General features: G+C 41.5%; 2 protein-coding genes across 3 annotated transcripts in view; one reads left to right on the top strand and one right to left on the bottom strand.

The window, feature by feature from the left end:
* Nucleotides 1–813: 813 nt before the first annotated feature.
* Nucleotides 814–19,750, bottom strand: LOC311271730 (adenylate cyclase type 8). Of its 2 annotated transcripts, XM_084377522.1 has the most exons (22): nt 19,668–19,750; nt 14,740–14,851; nt 13,288–13,499; nt 11,609–12,334; nt 11,104–11,253; nt 10,817–10,947; nt 10,503–10,614; nt 10,267–10,394; nt 9,999–10,157; nt 9,115–9,349; nt 8,858–9,028; nt 8,667–8,767; nt 7,941–8,142; nt 7,402–7,494; nt 7,119–7,279; nt 6,427–6,508; nt 6,141–6,299; nt 5,747–5,893; nt 4,964–5,056; nt 4,733–4,847; nt 4,145–4,347; nt 814–2,268 (listed from the first exon to the last, which is right to left on the bottom strand). In XM_084377522.1, the coding sequence occupies exons 3-22, from the start codon at nt 13,465–13,467 to the stop codon at nt 2,053–2,055; spliced, it is 3,564 nt and encodes a 1,187-aa protein (XP_084233648.1). In that variant the 5' UTR covers nt 13,468–13,499; nt 14,740–14,851; nt 19,668–19,750; the 3' UTR covers nt 814–2,052. The 2 variants fall into 2 exon arrangements, with proteins under 2 accessions (XP_084233648.1, XP_084233649.1); XM_084377523.1 differs by lacking the exon at nt 14,740–14,851 and having other exon boundaries at nt 19,668–19,742.
* LOC311271731 (protein EFR3 homolog B) overlaps nt 19,694–20,043 on the top strand; it is a 33,465-nt gene continuing 33,115 nt past the window's right edge. Inside the window, exon 1 of the mRNA XM_084377525.1 lies at nt 19,694–19,814. Within this exon, the coding sequence (XP_084233651.1) occupies nt 19,808–19,814 (7 nt within the window). The 5' untranslated portion in view covers nt 19,694–19,807. The remainder of the gene's footprint in view (nt 19,815–20,043) is intronic.

The raw sequence follows: 20,043 nt of genomic DNA, 5'->3' as shown, positions 1-20,043 counted from the left end.
AATAAAAATAATGCTTAATTTCACAATGTAGGAGTCTGATAGTGTGTTCTGATTTATAATCTTGGTATTTCTAAAATCCTGGTTACTGCCCTTCTGACCAAACCTTGCTTCAATGAATCATACATCATAAAAGTCCTTATATGTTGTTCTTTAAAGGTGGCTGGTTGTGTCAGAGCCACTCAGGAAGTTTATTTTGTAGAGTAGTTATGTCTCCTGTCCTGTAGCTAGCCAAGACGAACCAATTTTTACATCTACCGAGTGATCCATCTTTAAGAATTGACGATCGAGGAGAATACCCGCGCGAGTTGCAGCCAGAGCTAATCGAGTGAAGAGGGATCGTCCGGAGTCAGAGCAGTGTGCACACTGTGCATACAGGGGCCACACATGAAACTGTTTTTGTTTATAAAGGATGATTTCCATTCCAGATAACTGAGAGAAGAATCGGCTTATGGCAAAAAAAACAAAAAGTTTAGAAAATGCATAATAGTTGAGTTTGACACTACTTGTATTCATTGTTATCACGACTTTCTGCTTTAAATAAAAAAACAAACAAAAAAAACAAAACAATTTGCTCTATTTAAATAATGTATGCATGTAGTCTATTCCTCGTTGTAGTGGCTGCAAATGGACCCAAGAAACTTAAATACAGACCTGTCCAGCTGGAAGAAAAGATCAATTATGCGTAAATAATTGTGCTTGGGGTGAGGAATGTTGGAAACCCAAATACTTGAATACATCAGAATGAATCATGTTCACAGTTAAAATGAGAAGAAGAAAAAAACACCAGATTTGTTGTCATTACTGGTTTTATTAGCAGAAAATGTCAGACAAGGAAAAAATGAATAACACAGTGTCATCCCGTTGTTGTTACACATTACATTTCCAGAAAACCAAACTTTTCGACATAAATGGATGAAATGGACGATGACATTTTGATCATGGATAAATGGTTTGATAACTCCAATAACTCCCACAGAAGAACTTTTCATCCTTCACATGAAATACAAAAAAACTCTTTACAACTTGCGGGGACAAGGTATGTTTTATGTAAAACGGTGACACAAAGTATCAGGCCTACAATGGGACGTGTCATCAACACACATGAAAACAGCCTTCTGCATCCTTTGGTTTTAGCATACAAGAAGGGTTGTGACATGGGAGGTGGTTTTGGCATTAAAGTTGGTTCAACAGAAAGTTAGAGTTTCACTGCTACACTGGAAATGTGACTGAAATGAAGTAACAGACGTGAGAGTAATAGCATGCTGGGGCAAAACTGAAAACTTGGCTACTGTGAGATCAGTCGGATGTTTGACGAAAATCTCAGAAATCCAGAGCAACACTGACAGTGACATGAAATCTGACAAGAAATAATGCTCTACACAGATTTAAGTATTTACAGAAGAAGGAATTAAAATATAAACCCAGCAGCAATCGATTCATAAATAACGGGGCCTCTGTTTGCTGAATAATGGTGATAAAGAGAAATACGGGGACGTATTTTGGAGTTTGGATAACAGTAGGTGAGTAGTAATGACGTGTCAACTTAAAATACAAAAAAATGGAAAGAATGATGCGAGTAAAAAACACTAGTCAGTACTGTATAGGCCATTGGTAATCTATGAGAGGTTGAGCTGGTTGTTTTGAGGTATTCTGTGTTTTTGGCTTTGAGGTCTGAGGACTACCACAAAAAAAAAAAAAAACTTGTTGGCCTTCTTTAACTTTGTACAAAATGAACTAAAAACAGTGCTTCTTACATGTAGATTTGGCAGTAAAAAAACTGTAAGCAGTGCTCTCAAGATGCAGACTAAAAGAGGCCCATGAATGAGTTCCCTTATGTGTCAGTTAAGAACAATTCAGCCCCAAACCTCTAATATTTCCTCTTGTTTTGCAGAGGAGGACACAGTCATGGATGAAACGGGAACAAAGGCTAACAGCTACACCCATCTCTCCGTTTGTGCAGCTAAGTAAGTCATGGCAAAGCAACAAAACTGTAGAACAGCAGAAAAACAATATGGCAGGCCTGTGTCCTCCTCTACCTGCAGTGCTGTCTCCTCAGCATTGCAGGGCGCAGGGAGTCAAACCGAACCCCCCATTGGTCTCTCTCAGCTTCTCTTTGTGTCTGGCCTGAACGAGACCGAACACCACTCCTGCCAGCGTCATGCGTCCACCTGTCCGCCCCCCCAGGCACCCGTTTTTCGCAATGTTGGCCATCTTGCTGCGCATGGTGCTGATGAAGTAGGTGCGGACTTTCCCCTGCTGCTCGCTCACCTGGAAAAGACGGCAGAGGTCACAAAGTGCGGTTCTCAATGACCCACATGATTTTTATTACAAAGATCTCTTCACAAACAGGGAGACAATGCATCAGTATCGTATTCTGGAACAGTGATGCATCATCTTTCACCAGTAGATGTCCCCCTTGTGTCACTGTCCTCTTGTGTTAAGTAGAATTAACCTCCACACTTGTGCTGATTAGTATTGGCTGTTTAAAGCTGTCCACTCCAGCTATTCTGACTGAGTAGACCTTCTCTCAGGCTGATGATCCACAGTCAGTTTGTTGAGGTAACAGCCTTCTTTCATGGCATTTATTTTGACATAGCAGAAAAATCACAGGTCTCACTAATTCAATGAATAACAACTGATTTGGATTCAGCTAAGTCAGTTTCAGGGCCCTAGTATTCTGCATGCTGGATCAATAAGATAGCTCACTGCTCACCTGCTATGACCTGCAAAATGTCAACTGTGGAAATTGCCTCTCAAACTGTAGATATATTTTAAATTTATAGCGTTATTCAGTGTATTAGATTAGAACAGACCCTTTTTTACAGAAGACATTTTGACTTCTAGTGGTAGAAGAACAGGTGTCACTAACAACATTACCAGTGGACCCTCTTCTAGCCAAACGTCCCAGTCAGTCATGATGGCGTGACAGTGAGCCAACATGCAAAATGCCGGCACCCTGAAACTGAAACAGCTAAATGGAAATCAGCCATCATCACCAGCTGCATCACCAGCTGCGACAGCATCGGCTGGTAATGTTTTCACCATGCAAGTCTGTGTGTGTGTGTGTGTGTGTGTGTGTGTGTGTGTGTGTGTGTGTCATCATTGCATAATGTGGTCCTTGTATCGGCGGCAGTTTTGTGTTTTTTTGTGGACAGATTTTTGTCAGCGTGCAAGATACAGTCATGAAACTTTAAAAGTGCGAGTCTGAGTTTAAAAATGGCCATTGTCCGAGCAAGGGGGCCAGAAAATAGGGTGGTGGCACCCCCAACCTTTAAGCCCCTAGTACATATTCATTTTGATGCCATCATGAAACTCTACAGGTGTGTAGTTGAGATCAAAATGAAGGCCGAGTTTGAATACACCTGAACGCTGACAGATGAGCACTGAGTACTTATGTAATAATGTAGTAATGATTACTGAGTAGTCATAGGTCGGAACATGAACAACTTGAATCGTGGCTGATAGATCGTCTCTAGTTCATTTTACTATCATTCACATGTGTGCTTTCAGACTGCCCCTAAGGGTCATAAAAGCTTTACTCTACTCTACTTCTCACACATACAACATATCACAACTGCCAATCAAAAATGCCTGTGTGACTGTACAAAGCTTACCTAATTTTGGGTTCAAACAGAAGATTTAAGTAATTTCCTTCGTCAGTATTTTGCACAGCTCTGAACAAACAGCTCACTCATTAAAAGAAAATGATAAACTGAACATATTCCTATAATACTTCTGCGCTACTTGCCTTCTACTTTCTTATTTTCTCTACAGTTATTGTTATGCATCAATATAACAAGGCATATTTCTTTCATATGAAAACTTACTTGACAATAAACCTGATTCTGACTCTGACTGTAACATGCACACGGTTAAATTTAACAACACTTTTGGGCAACTGACCACAAAAGGGATGCAACAAAATTTCTCTCTTTCTTTCCCTCACATTAAAAATGATGCACGTCAACATGAGAAATCTGCAGTAACAGAAAAGCTTATAGCAGTTTCACGAAAGCTTTATTCCTGATGACCAAACCAGACTGAACTTTGAGCCTATCCAGTAACACATCAGTATTTTGGAAGGTGTTAGGGTATGTTTAAGGACAAATGAAAGTAAACACATCTCCATCCTTCAGCCACTCACCCCCTTGACAAAGATTTCTCCTCGTAGCTCCAAGATAAAACCCCATTCTGCTAGGATCCTGCGCGTGGCCTCGGGCACCTGGATGCGTCCGCTCACACCTGTGCTGTCCATGCGGCTGGCCAGGTTCACTGTTGACCCCCAGATGTCATACTGAGGCTTGGTTGCACCGATCACCCCTGCGATCACTGGCCCATGAGCGATGCCTGTTTCAAGTGCAACACAGACATGATCAGGGTTCCCACACCTTCTTCAACATGAAATTCAAAAGCTTCTCAAGGACTTTCTGGCCCACAACACTTACTGAGTGGTAACATTTCATGAGTAATAGCCTATCAACACTGAAAAATCAGAATCTGCAAAGAAACTAAGTATAAATTAGCAGAAAATGGAAATACTCCATTGGTTGATCCCTTCTATTTATGTCTATCTTCAAACACTTCCAAGGATTTCAAGGACCCATGGGAGCCATACAATATTCGCTTTAATGAATTTAATTACAATTAAGCCTACGACACCAAAAATCCTTGCAGAGAGTCGTTTATATCAACCATCCATTGCTAATGTGTGTGTAGGAGGTTAGCCACTTACCCACACGCAGCTGGAAGTTTTTGGCAGCGAGCCTGTTAATCTCTTTCAAGGTCTCCTGCATTGCCAACGCAAACAAAACCAGCTCGCTCAGGTGATTCCATTCATCCATACACGCCTGAGAAAAGTCAGAGTTAGACTGACGGTCAGAAACATGCAAGAGAGAGAGGTAGAAATCGAATGTAGTCAAAACAAAAACAAGAAGAATAGAAGGATGTGGAAAGGATCTCCCACCTGTCTGTCTGGAGCTAAGCCAGAGGCGGCCATGTAGCAGCTCCCAATAGTCTTTATCTTCTCCACATAGTGGAAGTACGACTCCTCCAACAACTTGGTAAAAGAAACATTCAGAGATAAAGAGGTACATTTACATAAAATGTTATATATAGCAGCTGAGCTATGCACTATCAATCAATCCCATTATATTTGTTTTATTTTCATTAAAGGAGACCTATTATGATTTTTTTTGCTTTCCTTCAGTTGTTTTATATAGGTTCTTGTGCATCTTGACGGTTTAAAATGTCAACGCACCAACAGAAGCTCCTCTTTCCCACAGAAAACTTGTTCCCTGAAACACCTCGTCAGTAGTCCCGCCTTTAATTCCGCGACCTTGTGACATCACGCTACGTCACAGAGTCACACATTTGCAAACTTTATACCCAGCGGTTAGTTAAGCAAAAATAAATAAATAAATATATAATAATAATTTAGTACAACTGCTCTGTTGTTGTTAGCGGTGCTGGCTCAGGCATGTGTGAGCTGACCAATCAGAGGAGACTGGGTATTCAGGAGGGGGGACCTTAAAGAGACAGCAGCTAAAACAGAGTGTTTCAGACAGAGGAGGAAAACTGGTATGTTTTTTGAGCTTTGCAGCATGTAAACCTGTTCTAGTAGTAACCCAAAATAAAATCACGAACCTGCAAATAAGCATAATATGTCTCCTTTAATTATACTCAAAATTATACTATACAATACTATACTAATTTGCACAAATAATTTTTTTTTGGCCCATACTCATACCTCATCAAAGCCAGCAATGATCTCATTCAGAAGTCTCAGGCAGTCCACTCCTTCATGTTTTATCTCTTTCTGCTCAAAGTACTCATTGAAGCCAGCGATGGAGGCAAACATGACACCCACTTCATCGTAGGACTGTGAGTAAAGCTCCTGAAATGAAAATGTTGCCACAAACTTTCATCTTTACTGAGTATTTCTTCTTTGTTTAACTAGTAAAAAGACTTGATTTATTTAGTACGACATTTAGTCAATGTATTTTTGAAAATCCAATCAGCATTTAAATAATTACATTTCCAAACACAATTGTATTATTTTCTCTATATTTTTGTGCCCTTTGATAAAGGCAATGAAGGCCAAATCATTTGACATGATGGTGTAGGTAGAAGCTCCTCTGCACCTCATCGTGCTTGCTCCGGTCCAGAAAATGTCTCGCCACATGCACAGGCAGGATGTTGTGCAGAAGACACTCGTTGTGTTCCCGCAGTTCCCTCATGTCCTCCACTTCCTGCTGGGCCTGCAGACGCCACAGGAAGTCCAGTCTGGCAGTGGCCTCCCACTGGAAAGTAAAGGTTAGATGAAACTATCAGAGGTCACCTGCCTGCGTGCAACACACTCGTTTACCCATCTACTAATATATTCGACAAAAAAAGAAAGAGAAAGCAGCACGCAGGTTAAACAAGTACCTGCCGTCCATTGTAGAAGACAGCAACAATAAACATGACCATGAGAAGGATGGAAATTCCTTTTCTTCTGGCATAGTGAGACCTGTGCAGACGTTAGTGAGGAGAGATTGGATACAGAGATGATCAGAACAATAGTAGTATGGGTGTACACACAGAGTAAAACAATTTTTTTTATCATTTAAAATGTGTTACTTTCAAGCCTCATAGGTCTTTCTCTTCCTTCCTCACTGCACGAGTAAGGAAGGAAGAGAGTAGTACAAACCCTTGAATTCCTGCAGTCTGCCTTTAATGTTTTTCAGTCCCATTTCACTCAACTTAAGCTGGTTTTAAATGCTGACCAATCCAAATTCATGCTATTTGAGAATAGCATTTAGAAAAGTTACAATCAACTCTTCCAAAGATCTCAACTCCTCAAGGGGTTGGAATTGAAATGGTCACAACATATAATTATTTGGATAGCATTATTGATCAACACTTGTCACTCCAAACACACATCACATCTAACAATAAAAGAAACTTAAGTTAGTTATCCTGTACCTCCCTCAGGGCGAGGTAACACTTGGTTTTGAATTTTTCTTTTACCATAATTGGATTACGGCGATCTGCTCCTGACCAAAGCCTGATCAAGTTGGACGCCGCAGTGAATGTTATGAAATGTCAGTTGTGTGCCCACAGCCTGAGCTGCTGCTGACCTGTGGAGCATATCGTGACGTGTGAGTGTGAGGAATGCCAGGTGGATGAGGTAGGAGTAGACAGCCACGGCCAACAGCAGCACCGCCAGCTTCAGCAGAGAGTTGAGACGCAGGAAGACGGCACAGGTCACCATGGCGATCACCCCGCTCAATACGAAGACCTGAGGAGACGGAGGCAGTGAAGGAGATGTTAGACACAGGAGACGAATGAATTTTCATGACATTACTTTCTTGAAGTACATTTACTACATTTTATCTGCATGTCTGTTTGACCTGTCCTCACCTCGGGGTAAGTGCAGACGGTGAGCGTACGAGACGCTGTGTTGGTTCTGTCCATTACATCAGCCTCACCTGTGTCTGTGAGAATGCACCACACCTGGACACAAAATATGCAAATCACATAAAACCTCTGACAGCTGACAAAAGTCTGAACGAAGGCGTGTCACAATGAAACAGAAACACAATTTGTATTTAAACGTATTAAAGATTTGAGCTGGTTTTTGCATATTTCAGTTATATTTTGGGTTGAGGTGCCAATCAGTGCCTGGAAGCGTAGTTTTCTTGTCATCTGAGGAATACTTTCCATGTCAGCATTGAGGTTCAACTCTCTCCTTTTTGCATTTACATTTAAACTGGGGATTATTCAAATAAGAGGAAGAGATATGAAAGTGACTGACTGTGCTTTCTACTGGATTTCCTGACATTTCTATAATTTGCAATCTTCGCTTTCATGTGGAAAACTCTCCAGCGTAAAAAGGAAAATAAACTCTATTCAACATTTCCATGTGTATAAATCTGTCCTGCTGCTGTTCGGACTCTCACCATGTCCGTAGAGACCAAGCCAAAGTTCACAGCAATGGCAGTGAGGGTGAGGAGGTTGCGGGCACTATTGTTTTCATGGATCCAGCAGCAGAAGTGCTGCAATGCTACAGGAGCCCACTTGAACTCCTCAGCCAGGGCCAACAGCAGCAGCAGCATGTAGGCAAGCAGGAAGACTGAGAACTGGAGGACGGCTGGGAACAGCCTGCAGAGGAGGAACAGCAGAGGAGGATGAGAGAAAGAGGAAGGGAGTACAGTAGTACAGATGCTAGTTGAACGTAGAATCAAGAACTAAGAGGTGAAGTGTGAGACATATGCACTGAAAGAGTCTAAGGAGATGTGGGATGATTTTTTAAAAACATGTCATTCTCAATGCAACCTCCAGATGGCAAAGTAAAAAAAACAAACAAAAACAGATCCTACACATACAGTAGCTGCTTTAATTTTTTATATTGTTCAGTATCTTCAAATACAAATTATATAGTTAACTCTAACGATACATGTATTATAACTTAAAGCTGCAATCCATGACTTCTCAGCTGTTAAAGTAAGTAAGTGAAAAGCATCACATTCTTTTTCAAGTTTATTTTACCCTGTTGTTGTTGTTGGTTCACAGGGAAAAATCAGACGGCTGACCAGATAATCTTACTGTAAAGTTAGTTCAGCTTCAAATAAAATGTCATAAATTACCCATTCACCCACAACTGGACAATGTTGGTATCTTCCTACCTGGGTGCAGGAATGAGCACCTGAACAGCCATGAGAAACAGGAGCATGATGAAGGAGCAGATCAGGTTGGAGTTGAACATTTCATCTCTCATCTGGGAGAACTGGACCAACCAAAAGAGATCAAAGTCAACATCATTTGCTCTGTTACACTTAGTAGTTTCCTGCCTGTACCAGCGTCTACACCTGCGTACCTTGTCCTCTATGTGTGTGTCTTTGAACACCAGGGTCAGTGGAGTGATGTGCTTCCTGTGCATCCGATCGCTGCTTCGGACCTCAATGGCGTGTTTGATGCGTTTGTTAATCTCCTTGGAGGTGGAATGCCATATGTTGGGCACCGAGCCGTTTGTAAAGGAGGCCAAGATCTGCTAGGAAAAAATATGATGGTGTCAGATCAATCAGGTGGGAGCAGGTAAACTTGTAATCAATAGTTTTGTATCCCTGCGCTTACACTGTTCATGTCAATGGCATTCCCAAAGGGCAGCTCTGGATTCCAGGTTCGAGTTGTTTTCAGGACTTTGGGGGGCTCGGCATGGTCAACTTTGTTCCTTTCCTCCTGAGAGCAGATGAGGAAAGTGTCGATGTTGTGTTTGTGCAGAAACTCGTTCCTGTCACGGCCGTGACCCTCTTCTGTCTGGTAGGTGCCCTCTAGACAGTCCAGGGTCGCCCTCGAGATGTGGATGCGTCTAGATGAGAGTGAACAGAAGCAGAGAAAGCTTTCGGTGATGTACAGAGAAATGCTCTCGAGAAGACATTTATTATTTACCTTTAGTGTAAAGTAAGAAAGTTTGGGTTTATGCACGTTGTTGAATTTTAATGCTTTTGTACTTTGTATCCCTGTTGCACCTTTTAGCAAGACACAAAATTTTACAAAAATGTGAAATCTTATTAGAGGTGCAGCATTGTCATACTGTTTTATATTTGGCGGACCCTGCCACCTCTCAGCGTTAAACGGTGTTCTGGGGACCTTATTTTCCTCTGAGAACAGCTTGTTTATTCAGTTTAGTAAATAAATATTTCTGAGTTTGTATTATTACCTCATTAATATTGTAAATATTACAATTCTCCAAAACAACATAGTGCCCCTTTAAATTAAATAATGAGGGCTTATTCTAAGTACAGTATACAATTTTGTCTTATGGAGGGTCTGCAATATTGCAAAGCAGTTTAATTAAATTAACACCAATTTTATAAAGTTAAAGAAATTCACACCACACCAGGAAAAACAGGATCTAGGGGGCTCCACATAAAACTAGTGGGAACCCGAGCAGAGATCACATGTTTTGGATCGAAGGACCACTCTGCCGGTCACTCGTACTTGCAGAGCCCACTCACCCTGGTATCCCCCCAGCCTCCAGCATGTTGGCAATACCGACATCCCAGGACCAGACATCAAACTGCCATTTCTGCAGGCCAAGCACGCCACACAGGACAGAACCCGAGTGGATCCCAATCCTCATGTCCATATCGAACTTCAGCTGCTTCCGCACATACCTGGTGTTGGTGGGTAGTAAATTTAACATCATTCTCTTGCCGCCTGCTCTTTAAAGATTATGAAATTAAATTGATTATTGATAATGAACTCCAGTGAGTTAGGACTGACTGTATGGTGCTGATCATCGCCAGGCCCAACTCAACACAGTGATGGGCGTGGGCACGCGATGGCTCCGGGACCCCTGACACACAGTAGTAACAGTCTCCCAGGATCTTTATCCGCAGGCAGTGGTGCTCCTGTGATGAGGATGAGATGAGACACCAGGAAAAAGGAGAAAATAAATTGTTGATGGAACAGAAGTTGTGCCGATGAGTCAATCTTCAAACAAGAGCTCAAATTCTCACATCTGCCAATCGGTCAAAGCGTCCAAAGAGCTCATTGAGGGTTCGGACCAGATCCTGGGCCGACAGGTTCATGGACAACAGAGTGAAGCCCTTGATGTCTGCAAAAAGGATGCTGCAAAGAGGAGAGAGGTTGGGATTGAGGTGATACCGTAACAACGCACACATTTAAATCAAGTAATAGAGATTCCCATTGATACTGAATTTACAGATTGCATTTTGAAAAGGATGACACCAGGTCCTTCAGAATCATCAACAACATTAAAATAAAAGACGTATTTACTAAAGCCTAATTACTAACGTGTGTGTCTGTGTACCTGACGTCTTTGTACTGGTGGATATAGATCTTGTGAAACTCGTGAGGATTGAGTTCATCCTCCAAAGTGCCCATGTCACCTATCATCTCCAAGGCAACAAAGCGAGGCAGGATCGACAGAACCAGACGCTCCTTTGTGGAAAAATCACGTATCATATATCGTCAAACTAGAATCATGCTTGTTTATATATACGGGTTGGAAGATAATTCAGGGTGCACTCTTGGAGAACAGTGATAACAGTAAACATTGGTCGTAACACAGCGTGTCCATATAAACGACAGCAGTACCTGTCTTTGGTTCTCTTGTTCTAGTTTTAGGCGGCCTTCGATGCAGCGCCTTGTCTCCAGGAAAACCTGTCTCTGGGCGTGGTCTGTCAGGTAGTGGATGAACAAGCCAGCTGTGTTCATACCCAGGTACAGCAGGCCTTTGGCAAACACCTGCACCCAGGAGAGATTTTGCATTCAAACACTTCATTTTAACCAGGAAAACCCACTGCATGTGGGCTAAGAAGAGGATAAGAAATAGAAAATAGAGTCATCTTCTTCTTTTAATTAACATGAGGGATCTATATGTTTAGTAGGCTTGTAGAGAATATAGAGAACAGCTTTAGATTGGAAGTACTGTATAACTGTATCAATAAAAAGAAGGAATCTTTATCTGTAATGAATCAAATATATTAATATTTTCTCTTATAATATACTTTGACACTAAAGTAAGAAATGAGGGAAAGCTATTTTGGTTTTATAATGATGAATGAACAAAGATTTCAGTTTAGTTGGCTGATTTTCTCACCTTTCTCAAAATCATGGCATCATTGTAGTAGCGCACTATTTCTACCAGCAGGTGCAGTACTGAGGTGAGCGAGCCGGCGCACATGGCCCACAGCAGAGGTAACGGCAGCAGCGTGTATGTGGCGAACAAAGTGAACAGAACATACCACGATGGGTCTTTTTCTAGTCCGTACACCAGTCCTCCCAACACCTGCGTGGTCTGCGAAAGCCAGCTAACTAGGCCAGCGTAGTGAAGCCACCGCGGGGACATGGAGTCTTTGCAGGTTAAAACCATGATGCACAGCGCTGTAGCTAACACCATGAAAATGCCTGTCAGGTAGCCACGAAAAGTGTCTGTGACGGCCTCAGGAGCCAGTGCCAGGTACAGAACCAACACGTGCAGCTTGGCCACTGCATCGATTACATTGGTGATGGCTAGGGAGTTGCGTCTTTGGTGGGAGTAGTGTTGCTCGTACAGTTTCTCCAGGTCACGAGACTTGAAGGTGTGCCTCAGGCTGGGTATGTAGACTCCACGAATTGTGCGGCCCCAGTGCACAAAGAAGTCGGCATCGCTGGCGTAGAGGTTGTTTTGCGTGCAGCTGGAACCCCGGGCCTGGGATGGATGCGTTCTGAATGTGGACGAGCGGCGTTTTGTGACCCCGCGTGAGCCCTTGTTGCGGATCTGTTTGTTGATCTCCTCCATGTAGGTGTCCGTCACAAAGATTTTACGTGCCGGCTCCACACCTACCTGTCAGGCATGAAAGAAAATGAGATGTGTTTAGAGCAGTTTTTCTGGTCATCATACCATTTCTAGAACTAGAATGGCACTCAGTAGAGGCATAGCGCTGCCAAGGCCCAACAGTGCCCTTCATTCAATTCATTCAAGCCCAATCCAATATCAAACTCCATAGCCCCGTACCATTCAAAATTTACCAGATCCAAGAATTAGTCCCTGAGAAGTTATCAAAAAGCTCAAACCAGTCAACCAAGCAATCAACGGGCCAATCATCCAACCAAACAATCAATGAGCCACCCACCAACCAACCAACCAACCAACCAACCAACCAAACAAGATATCATCAGACATGGGGTTGAATTGATGGGGTTTAATTTTCTTGGCATTCTGTAAAAAGCTGTCCCGTGTAAAACAAGGCGGGGGTTTAAAAGATACCATGTTTCCTTCAGGACACACAGTCCTCATACTTCTGTAGAGGAAAATATACAAAAAAATTATAAAACCCAATACATGTACTGTAGTGGCATCAAAATATTCTTAAAATACCAAAAGTAAAAGTACTCATTATACAGAATGACCTGTTTAAGAACAATATAGTAAGAATTATTCTATTATAATAATAATTGATTAATTCATGTGTAATCACTTTAATGTTCCTTAGAAATTGTTGGATAACCGCTAAACTATGTACATATCAGGAATTGCAGGAAACCTTTTTAAATGTATATTTTTCTTAATTTATTTTTATTTATCTATTTATTTTTCTTAAATTGAGGCCTTGTAGGGGGGGGACGAGGGGGTTAAGCTGTACTGCTCAAGTCTGTTTTTGTTTTGTAAACTGAAAATCTAAAAATCACGCATCAAAAAAAAAAAAAAAGACAACACTCAAGTGAAGTACAAGTATGAAGAGTACTTCAGTATAGTACTTGAGTAAATGTACATTGTTAGTTGGGGTAATGAGTCACCTGGGCGCTGAGCTCCTGCTGAATAATGATGTGTTTTACAGCATTCTGCCACAGCATCTTTTTCCGCCTCAGCCCGGGGGACAGGGTCGCGGTCCGGACAGTCGGCTCCCGCAGCTCCATCGGGGAGACCTGTGTCGTCTCAGCAAAGGTCACCATGGTGACGACCTGAGCTGACCTCATCCGCTGGTCTCAGATCAGGAGGAGGCAGCGGCCTGGAGTGGGAAGAGTGATTACAAAAGAGGTAAAGATGGTGATTAGTGATGAGTCAGACTTGCTTTAGGTCATAACTTGCTTTTCTCTCACTATCAACATAATGAATATTCATTCTTACAGCGGCACTACACTGATTTCAAGCATAGAGTTCAGTAAATTACAAACTGGAGGTTTCATAAAGTCATTTTTCTATTGTATACATTTATAATTTTAATGGAAAGCTGTAAGATTCTGGTCCAAATCGCTGTTTGTTTCCTTTCTGATGATCGCTGGTTTGAGATAATCACCACCTCCACTTCCAAATTTACAACAGCATCATCTCGCTATACTGATGCTTTCTACTGAACTTATTTTGAACGCCAAATAAGTCAAATCTTTGCTATATTGTGTGTGAAAATACTGTAGGCCACACAGGACCAAAACAACGTGTCCACACCTTCTAAAAGGAATCATATCAAATGTTTAAACTCGATGAAAAAATGATGATTTATGCGTTCAGATTTCCGCTGCACATGTTCAGCCTGTTGGAGAAAGCCAGGCTCCACGTGTTGACACAGTGTGTGCCAGCAGAAGGGCGGCTTTCCAACAAATTATCTCGTGGCCAGATTTAGACCTGAGCTGGTTAATGCCCAGAGTTTAACTCCTCCAGGTCCTTCTGGCTCGAGATGCTCCTCTCCCACCCACTCACAATCCACTGTCACCAGTCAGTTTCTCATCATGTATCCACACCGCACAGACTGGATTTAATAAAACACTTCATATCAGAAGAGCTGCGTTTTTAATTAAGGCCGTCATTATGGCAGCTGAAGATATTCGCCCTGTGAGCTTTTTATTTTATCAGCTTGACCACACAGCAAACATTAAAGTCTCTCTGCTGTGGAAGGATCACTCATTATTCTGCTGGCACAGTGAGCATTATAACACACAAGAGTAAACAAACATATCAATTACGCTGTAATACATAAAATATTTGAATTAAGGCTCCTTGTATGACATAGTTTTCACCTTTTCTGGGCAAACAAGAGTTGTGCAGCAGCAGAGTAAGGTTTTCTGGCACAATTTCACCTGGTTTCAAGGTGCATTGAGAAGGGAAAAAGCCTGGAGAGGTTAAAAACTCCAGCAACACTTGTAGAGTAAAGCAAAATTTCAATGTGAGACCAAGGTGTTCAGTCTTGTGGACTTCATCCAAACAAAGGCTACTGGTCTGACAAACGAGAGTTGTGTGTTTCCAAAACCTACCTGTATTGTTTTACATAGTGTGTATCTACTTCTCATGTCCAGCATTTGCCATACATGTCTGGCCAGTCTGTCATAATCCTCTTTCTCCATCGCACAGGAATCGTATGCAGATCTGAAAATTAAGGCATAATCCATGAGAGTGAAGACGAAACTTGAAGTAGTCCGCACCGCGATGAAGTTCGCAAAAGTGATGAAGAGAGGTCGAGCCAAGACGCGTTGAGGATTGTAGGTCACCACCTGGACTGTTTTGAAATGAAGTCAGCCACGAAGCAGAGCTGCAGGAGTGAGGAGTGCAAAGAGGATTACTTAGTCAGCAGCCACTCTCACTGGCCGGCAAAGCTGAGATCATTGGCACCAAGACAACTCCAAGATGAACGCAACACTCTCAACCTTTGGCCAAGTCAGCCAGATCGTTTGGGAACAGGGTTGACACTTAAATTAAATTGCATTACGCTTAGTGCTTTTGCATACACTCTTAGTTTAACACACTCTGCAATTTTCTTTTCCCTAAACTCTACTCCCAAATCATAGGAATAAAAAGAAGAATTGCTGCCTACTTTGCCTTTGCTCTCTCTTTGTGCATCTTGGTCTCCTTGCTAAAAAATAAATGCATTTTTGTATGTTTGATTGTGTTTAATGGAGCTGTTAGCTTTTGTTTAAGCTCTGGGACATTCATCTAATGAAGACTAACAAGGTTGTTAATTTGGAACTAATCAATCCAGACGTTATTAAAAATGCTGTTTCCCTTCAATTATGATACGGCATGAGACAACTTCATCTGTAGCTGCTTCTCAGCGGGATTCAGAACAGTCTAATGGGGGAACTCATTAAGGCATTTAAAGTAAGTGTTTTACCTGCTTTTTCTGAAAGCTGAAGCGATGTCAAGATATTCCTTGTCTCTATGTTTCAGGCATACAAAGACAACAACATTCAACTTATGAAAGCTACTTTCTTTAATCTCCTTCTACCTGTGAATAAAGTGTTCAGAGGCTGGACACTGTAGATGATTGATTGATTAAATTATTGCTTATATGCTGTTCAGTGTCTTTTGTCTTATGGTGGGCAAGGCAAGGACTTATCTGTAACCAATGCACAAACGTTCTTAGCATTATGTTTCTTGAAATTTGCTGGCATACTGTTGTATGCTAAAAAGTTGCTAAAGTTTCGCAATCCACAAAACATTTCTGGAGCATCACAGCAAAACAGCTTTGCACCATTCTCCTCAACCACTTAAGTAGATGGGGACTTGTTTAAAAACAACAGAAAAACAAGAGGAAATGCCTCCATACAGCTCTTCCAGCATAATCCAAGTCCAAAATTGATTAAACCTTCTATGCCTGGTTGAGTTTGTGCACCCATTTCAGGTGGGGTGCATGCTAACGCCTTTAGCTTAGCAGCTACAGTGACTGCCTTAAAAGAGGTATAAATAACGTCCTTTATCAAATCGGTTTGCGATCTATTTCAGTTGTTTCAGAGAATGCTGCAATGTTGTTTTGCTGCGAAGCTCCTAAAATGTTTTCACCAGACTTTCCATTGACATGGGGGCGAATAGATAGTGACTGAATTTTCATTCTTGGATGAACCTATCCTCTGATGCTGTTTTCACTATTTATCCTTCAACATATGAGATGGATTAAACTATTCAGATTCAAGAATGTACCTGTTGGTAGTATACTTTTGTTTTAAACATGACATAACAGAACATTGTATATCAACAAGATTAAGAAACTGGGAATCAGACGCAGACCAACAGAAGAAAATATCCGCCAGAACACGAGGTGCGTTGAAAGAGTCAGACCTCAGTATTGATGATGATGAGCAGCACTCATTGGGCTGATAGCATCAGCAGGCCTGTGGTCCCTGTGGTTGTAAGCTGGTTAAAGTTTTTGAGACTTGCTTTGCTAATTGTGTCCACGCAAACGCACAGGGCCCCTTAGGCTGGTGTAATGAGTTCCCATCTGTCCCAACGTAACCGCGGAGCTCAGACCTTTCTTGCTGATTACTGTGCGTCTAAAAATAGCCGGCCAGGTCTATAAGGCAATTAGTTCCACTATAACTGCCACCACATCGGCATGGTTAAGAACGTTAAATAAAGCACCTAAAAATGGTCAATGAGAGGTCACTGTTACTAGAAACAAGGAGAGGGAATGAGTAAACCATTGAAGATAGTTTTAATATAGCATAGCCTTTACATTCGTTATAAGCAATTCAAATAAATGCCTGTGAATGTCTCTCCCCAGTTCCAACCACGTGCGTTATTTTATGTGGTCACTCTATTTGGAGTGCCTGTGAACTTGAGTCCACTTGAGGGAGGAGCTAGGATGAATTAGTTTGCTAAGAGCAGAAGCTAATTAGTGTTAAGGCAAACTGCTTTGGCTGTCCACTGTAATCAGCTGATCCTCCTCATGCACCTTGTGGCCTATGTGCTTGCCAAACATTTCAAATATGCCGGACAGAGGCCTATTTGTGTCTGTTTGTGGGGCATCACAAATGTGCTGTGTAAGCTTGTGTGTGCGGGGCCGAGACTACAGTTGGACGGGGAAAGCATGCCGGCTTTTGTTGGCAGTTGCTGAAAGCTCATGAAAGTGGAGACGGGCACAGAGATGCAAAAATGGGTATCAGCAGAGAAAAGATGATTGGGAGAGTTTATCATTTTAAATTTCCCAGTGAAGTTTACTGTTTCAGTGCAATGACGTCATTTTGGACATTAACGTTTATTGCTAACCTGTAAAATGTCCTTCCTCCACGATGTGAGTATCTTTATCACAAGTGTCTGATTTGACAGATAATTTTAAAATGTGTAGTTAGGTATATATAGGAATCAATCAATCAATCATCTGCCCCAAAAATCCAGTATCAATCAAGTAATGTAATTTTCTTTACTAACTAGACTGTTGGACTTGCTCCAATGCTACCAAGACTTTAGGTACTTAGTCATTATAACCACATTACCGATGATTAAAAAAAGCTCATTATCAGTTTATATTTAAGAACCAAAAGTCATCACTAAAAAGATTTTGAAACTGACAAACATAAAACACTATGAGACAAGAGAGCCCCTGTGCCCAAAAGTCTAAAAGACTCCCTTGTTTTGAGCTTTAGCTTAGACATAATTAGCTCAACCTTACTCAGGTTTTATCTCATTTAAAAAAGAGTCCTACACCAACAACCATCTAATGGGGCTGAACTGGTAGAGAGACGCCACACAGGACCAAAATACTGCCACATGACAGACTCAGTGTTGGCTGATGGCTTAGCGGGTTTAAGAGACCCTGGGAATTACAGGCCTTAGCATGCTAAGTGGACCACTGAGAAGCACCAAGTTTAGACTTCAGAAAAGGTGGCAGATAATGTGAGACCTCATGCACACCAAGTGCAATATACTGTCCTGCAAAATATTTAGATTTAGGGGATTTTATTGCAATCAGACCACCTTTAGGCATGATGATAATCAGAAAGATGCAGACTGTTTTGCTCATAACAATCAATCCTATTAGATCTCCTGACTCACTGCTGTCACCAACTGGCAGAAAACAGACTTGTTACAAAATCAGGCTGTCTCATTCACAGACACAGCTTACAGAATACTGATTTTAAACATTTTTATAAGTCTTATTACAGCATGATATTCAGACTGAATTGCATTTTTGTTTCACTAATCATTTATTTTTATCCACTCTTGCATTGCTGATCAATTCGGAGATGTAGGCAGCATTTCACAGGTTTCGATGGCTAACTTTGCTACAGTTGTGCATTCATAAAGGACATATGATCGGGAATTAAAGAAATTAAAAGTGAATCAGAATCAGCATTCACTGATTGAAGAGAAGGGGCTTTGTTCTTGAACTCTGGGGAAATGGAAATATCCTTGCAGGCAGTGTTTAAACTCAAAGTAATGCATGGCAACAAAAAAGATTAATATTGCTTTAGAAACAGCATTAATATCTGATCTTTAGGAAATACATTTATATCCCATAAATGATATAACTATTAATGTTTTGTTGACTTTTAAAGTTAAAGCTGTTGCTTACTTTTACACAATAATAACAGCATATTTCACTGTAATCAAGTTTAGCTATATTGGGGTGACATTACAGTAACATCACCCATAGATTTTTAAAAATACATTATTACAATACACTCATAAATCTGTAATGTCAAAGCAATTATTTGGTCAGACATCTGGCAAAGGATTTGCATGACAAGCTGTTTATTTTTCCATTCCTGTTCCTGGGCTGGACGTCTAGACTGTTCAAACATGACTAAAGCTGCTGTGGTGGGCTGTCACATACTTACAGCTAGCCTCTAACAGCTGGTGGCTACGGGGGCAGTAACGCTGGTCTAACTAACTAAATGTATGGTGTTCTGGCATAGTTAAACTTTAGTCAAGGTGGCTGACGTTAACTGTCCGTATGACACACAATTTAAGGATTTTAATTTCGTCCACTTCATGGTAAGTAAATGGATGTTGACTCTAATTGATGTTCAGAGCCAGCCAGGGGCTTCTTGTAAAGCATGTTAGCTAACGTTAGCATACGTAGCTAGCTGCTAGCGCTTTTCCCATAACAGGCTAGCTGAGACAGATGCTAGCTTTCAATAATATGTGCTAGCCTTGTTAGATGTGTAAGTTTAAACGTGATTGAAAACAAGGGAAAGTATCGAAACACTTCAGCTTTCATGAGGAGACACAGTTAGGCTATATGAAAGCCTGGGACAGCTAGCATTGCTAACATTGCCTTTATTATTTTACCGGCAACTGTCATTATTTTTAATTTCTGCCCGGAAGTAAAAATATGTTGCATTACACCATTTGCTTGTCACTGGTCAGGTTAACGTTAATACCTACTGGCTCCATATTTTAATAAGCTTTAACATGTTAAAATGTCAACAATATTCATTAGCGCATCGGCTAATTCGGGCATACTGACTTCCACAGGCCGATGACAATCCGGCGGTTTTCCTGATTTTCGACGCGCCGGCGGAGACCTGTTTTCGGGGTGAAGTGCCACCCATCTCCCTGCCACTGTGAACCTGGAAGAGCAACGCCGCCTTGTGACAAGCATCCGACATGACAGGTGGGCAACACCAAACTATCGTGCACCTGTGTTAAACCTGAAGGCGTAATTACGACCCTCCAAAAGTAGAATGGAGGAATGAATGCAGAGGAACATCACAGCTAGTTTTATGAGCTGTCTAATCCAAATCCAAACGCACTCACTGCTGACTCGTACAGTGTTTTGTGAGAGATACTTTGCAGCAGTGATCCAGACATGTGTTTGTATGTGATGTGTCTGTTCTGTGCAG

This window comes from Pagrus pagrus (assembly GCF_965226575.1).
Source record: "Pagrus pagrus genome assembly, chromosome: 16".
Classification (NCBI taxonomy): Eukaryota; Metazoa; Chordata; class Actinopteri; order Spariformes; family Sparidae; genus Pagrus; species Pagrus pagrus.
Note: the sequence above shows the minus strand (reverse complement) of the source record. Positions and strands in the feature narration are given on the sequence as shown.

Excerpts from the sequence above, each read along its gene's own strand:
- LOC311271730 (XM_084377522.1), bottom strand. The coding sequence starts at position 13,467 with ATGAGGTCAGCTCAGGTCGTCACCATGGTGACCTTTGCTGAGACGACA. Across the intron at positions 11,254-11,608 it reads ATGCCATGATTTTGAGAAAG|GTGTTTGCCAAAGGCCTGCT; the intron begins GTGAGAAAATCA and ends TCCTGGGTGCAG. Across the intron at positions 2,269-4,144 it reads GAGAAATCTTTGTCAAGGGG|GTGAGCGAGCAGCAGGGGAA; the intron begins GTGAGTGGCTGA and ends CGTCTTTTCCAG.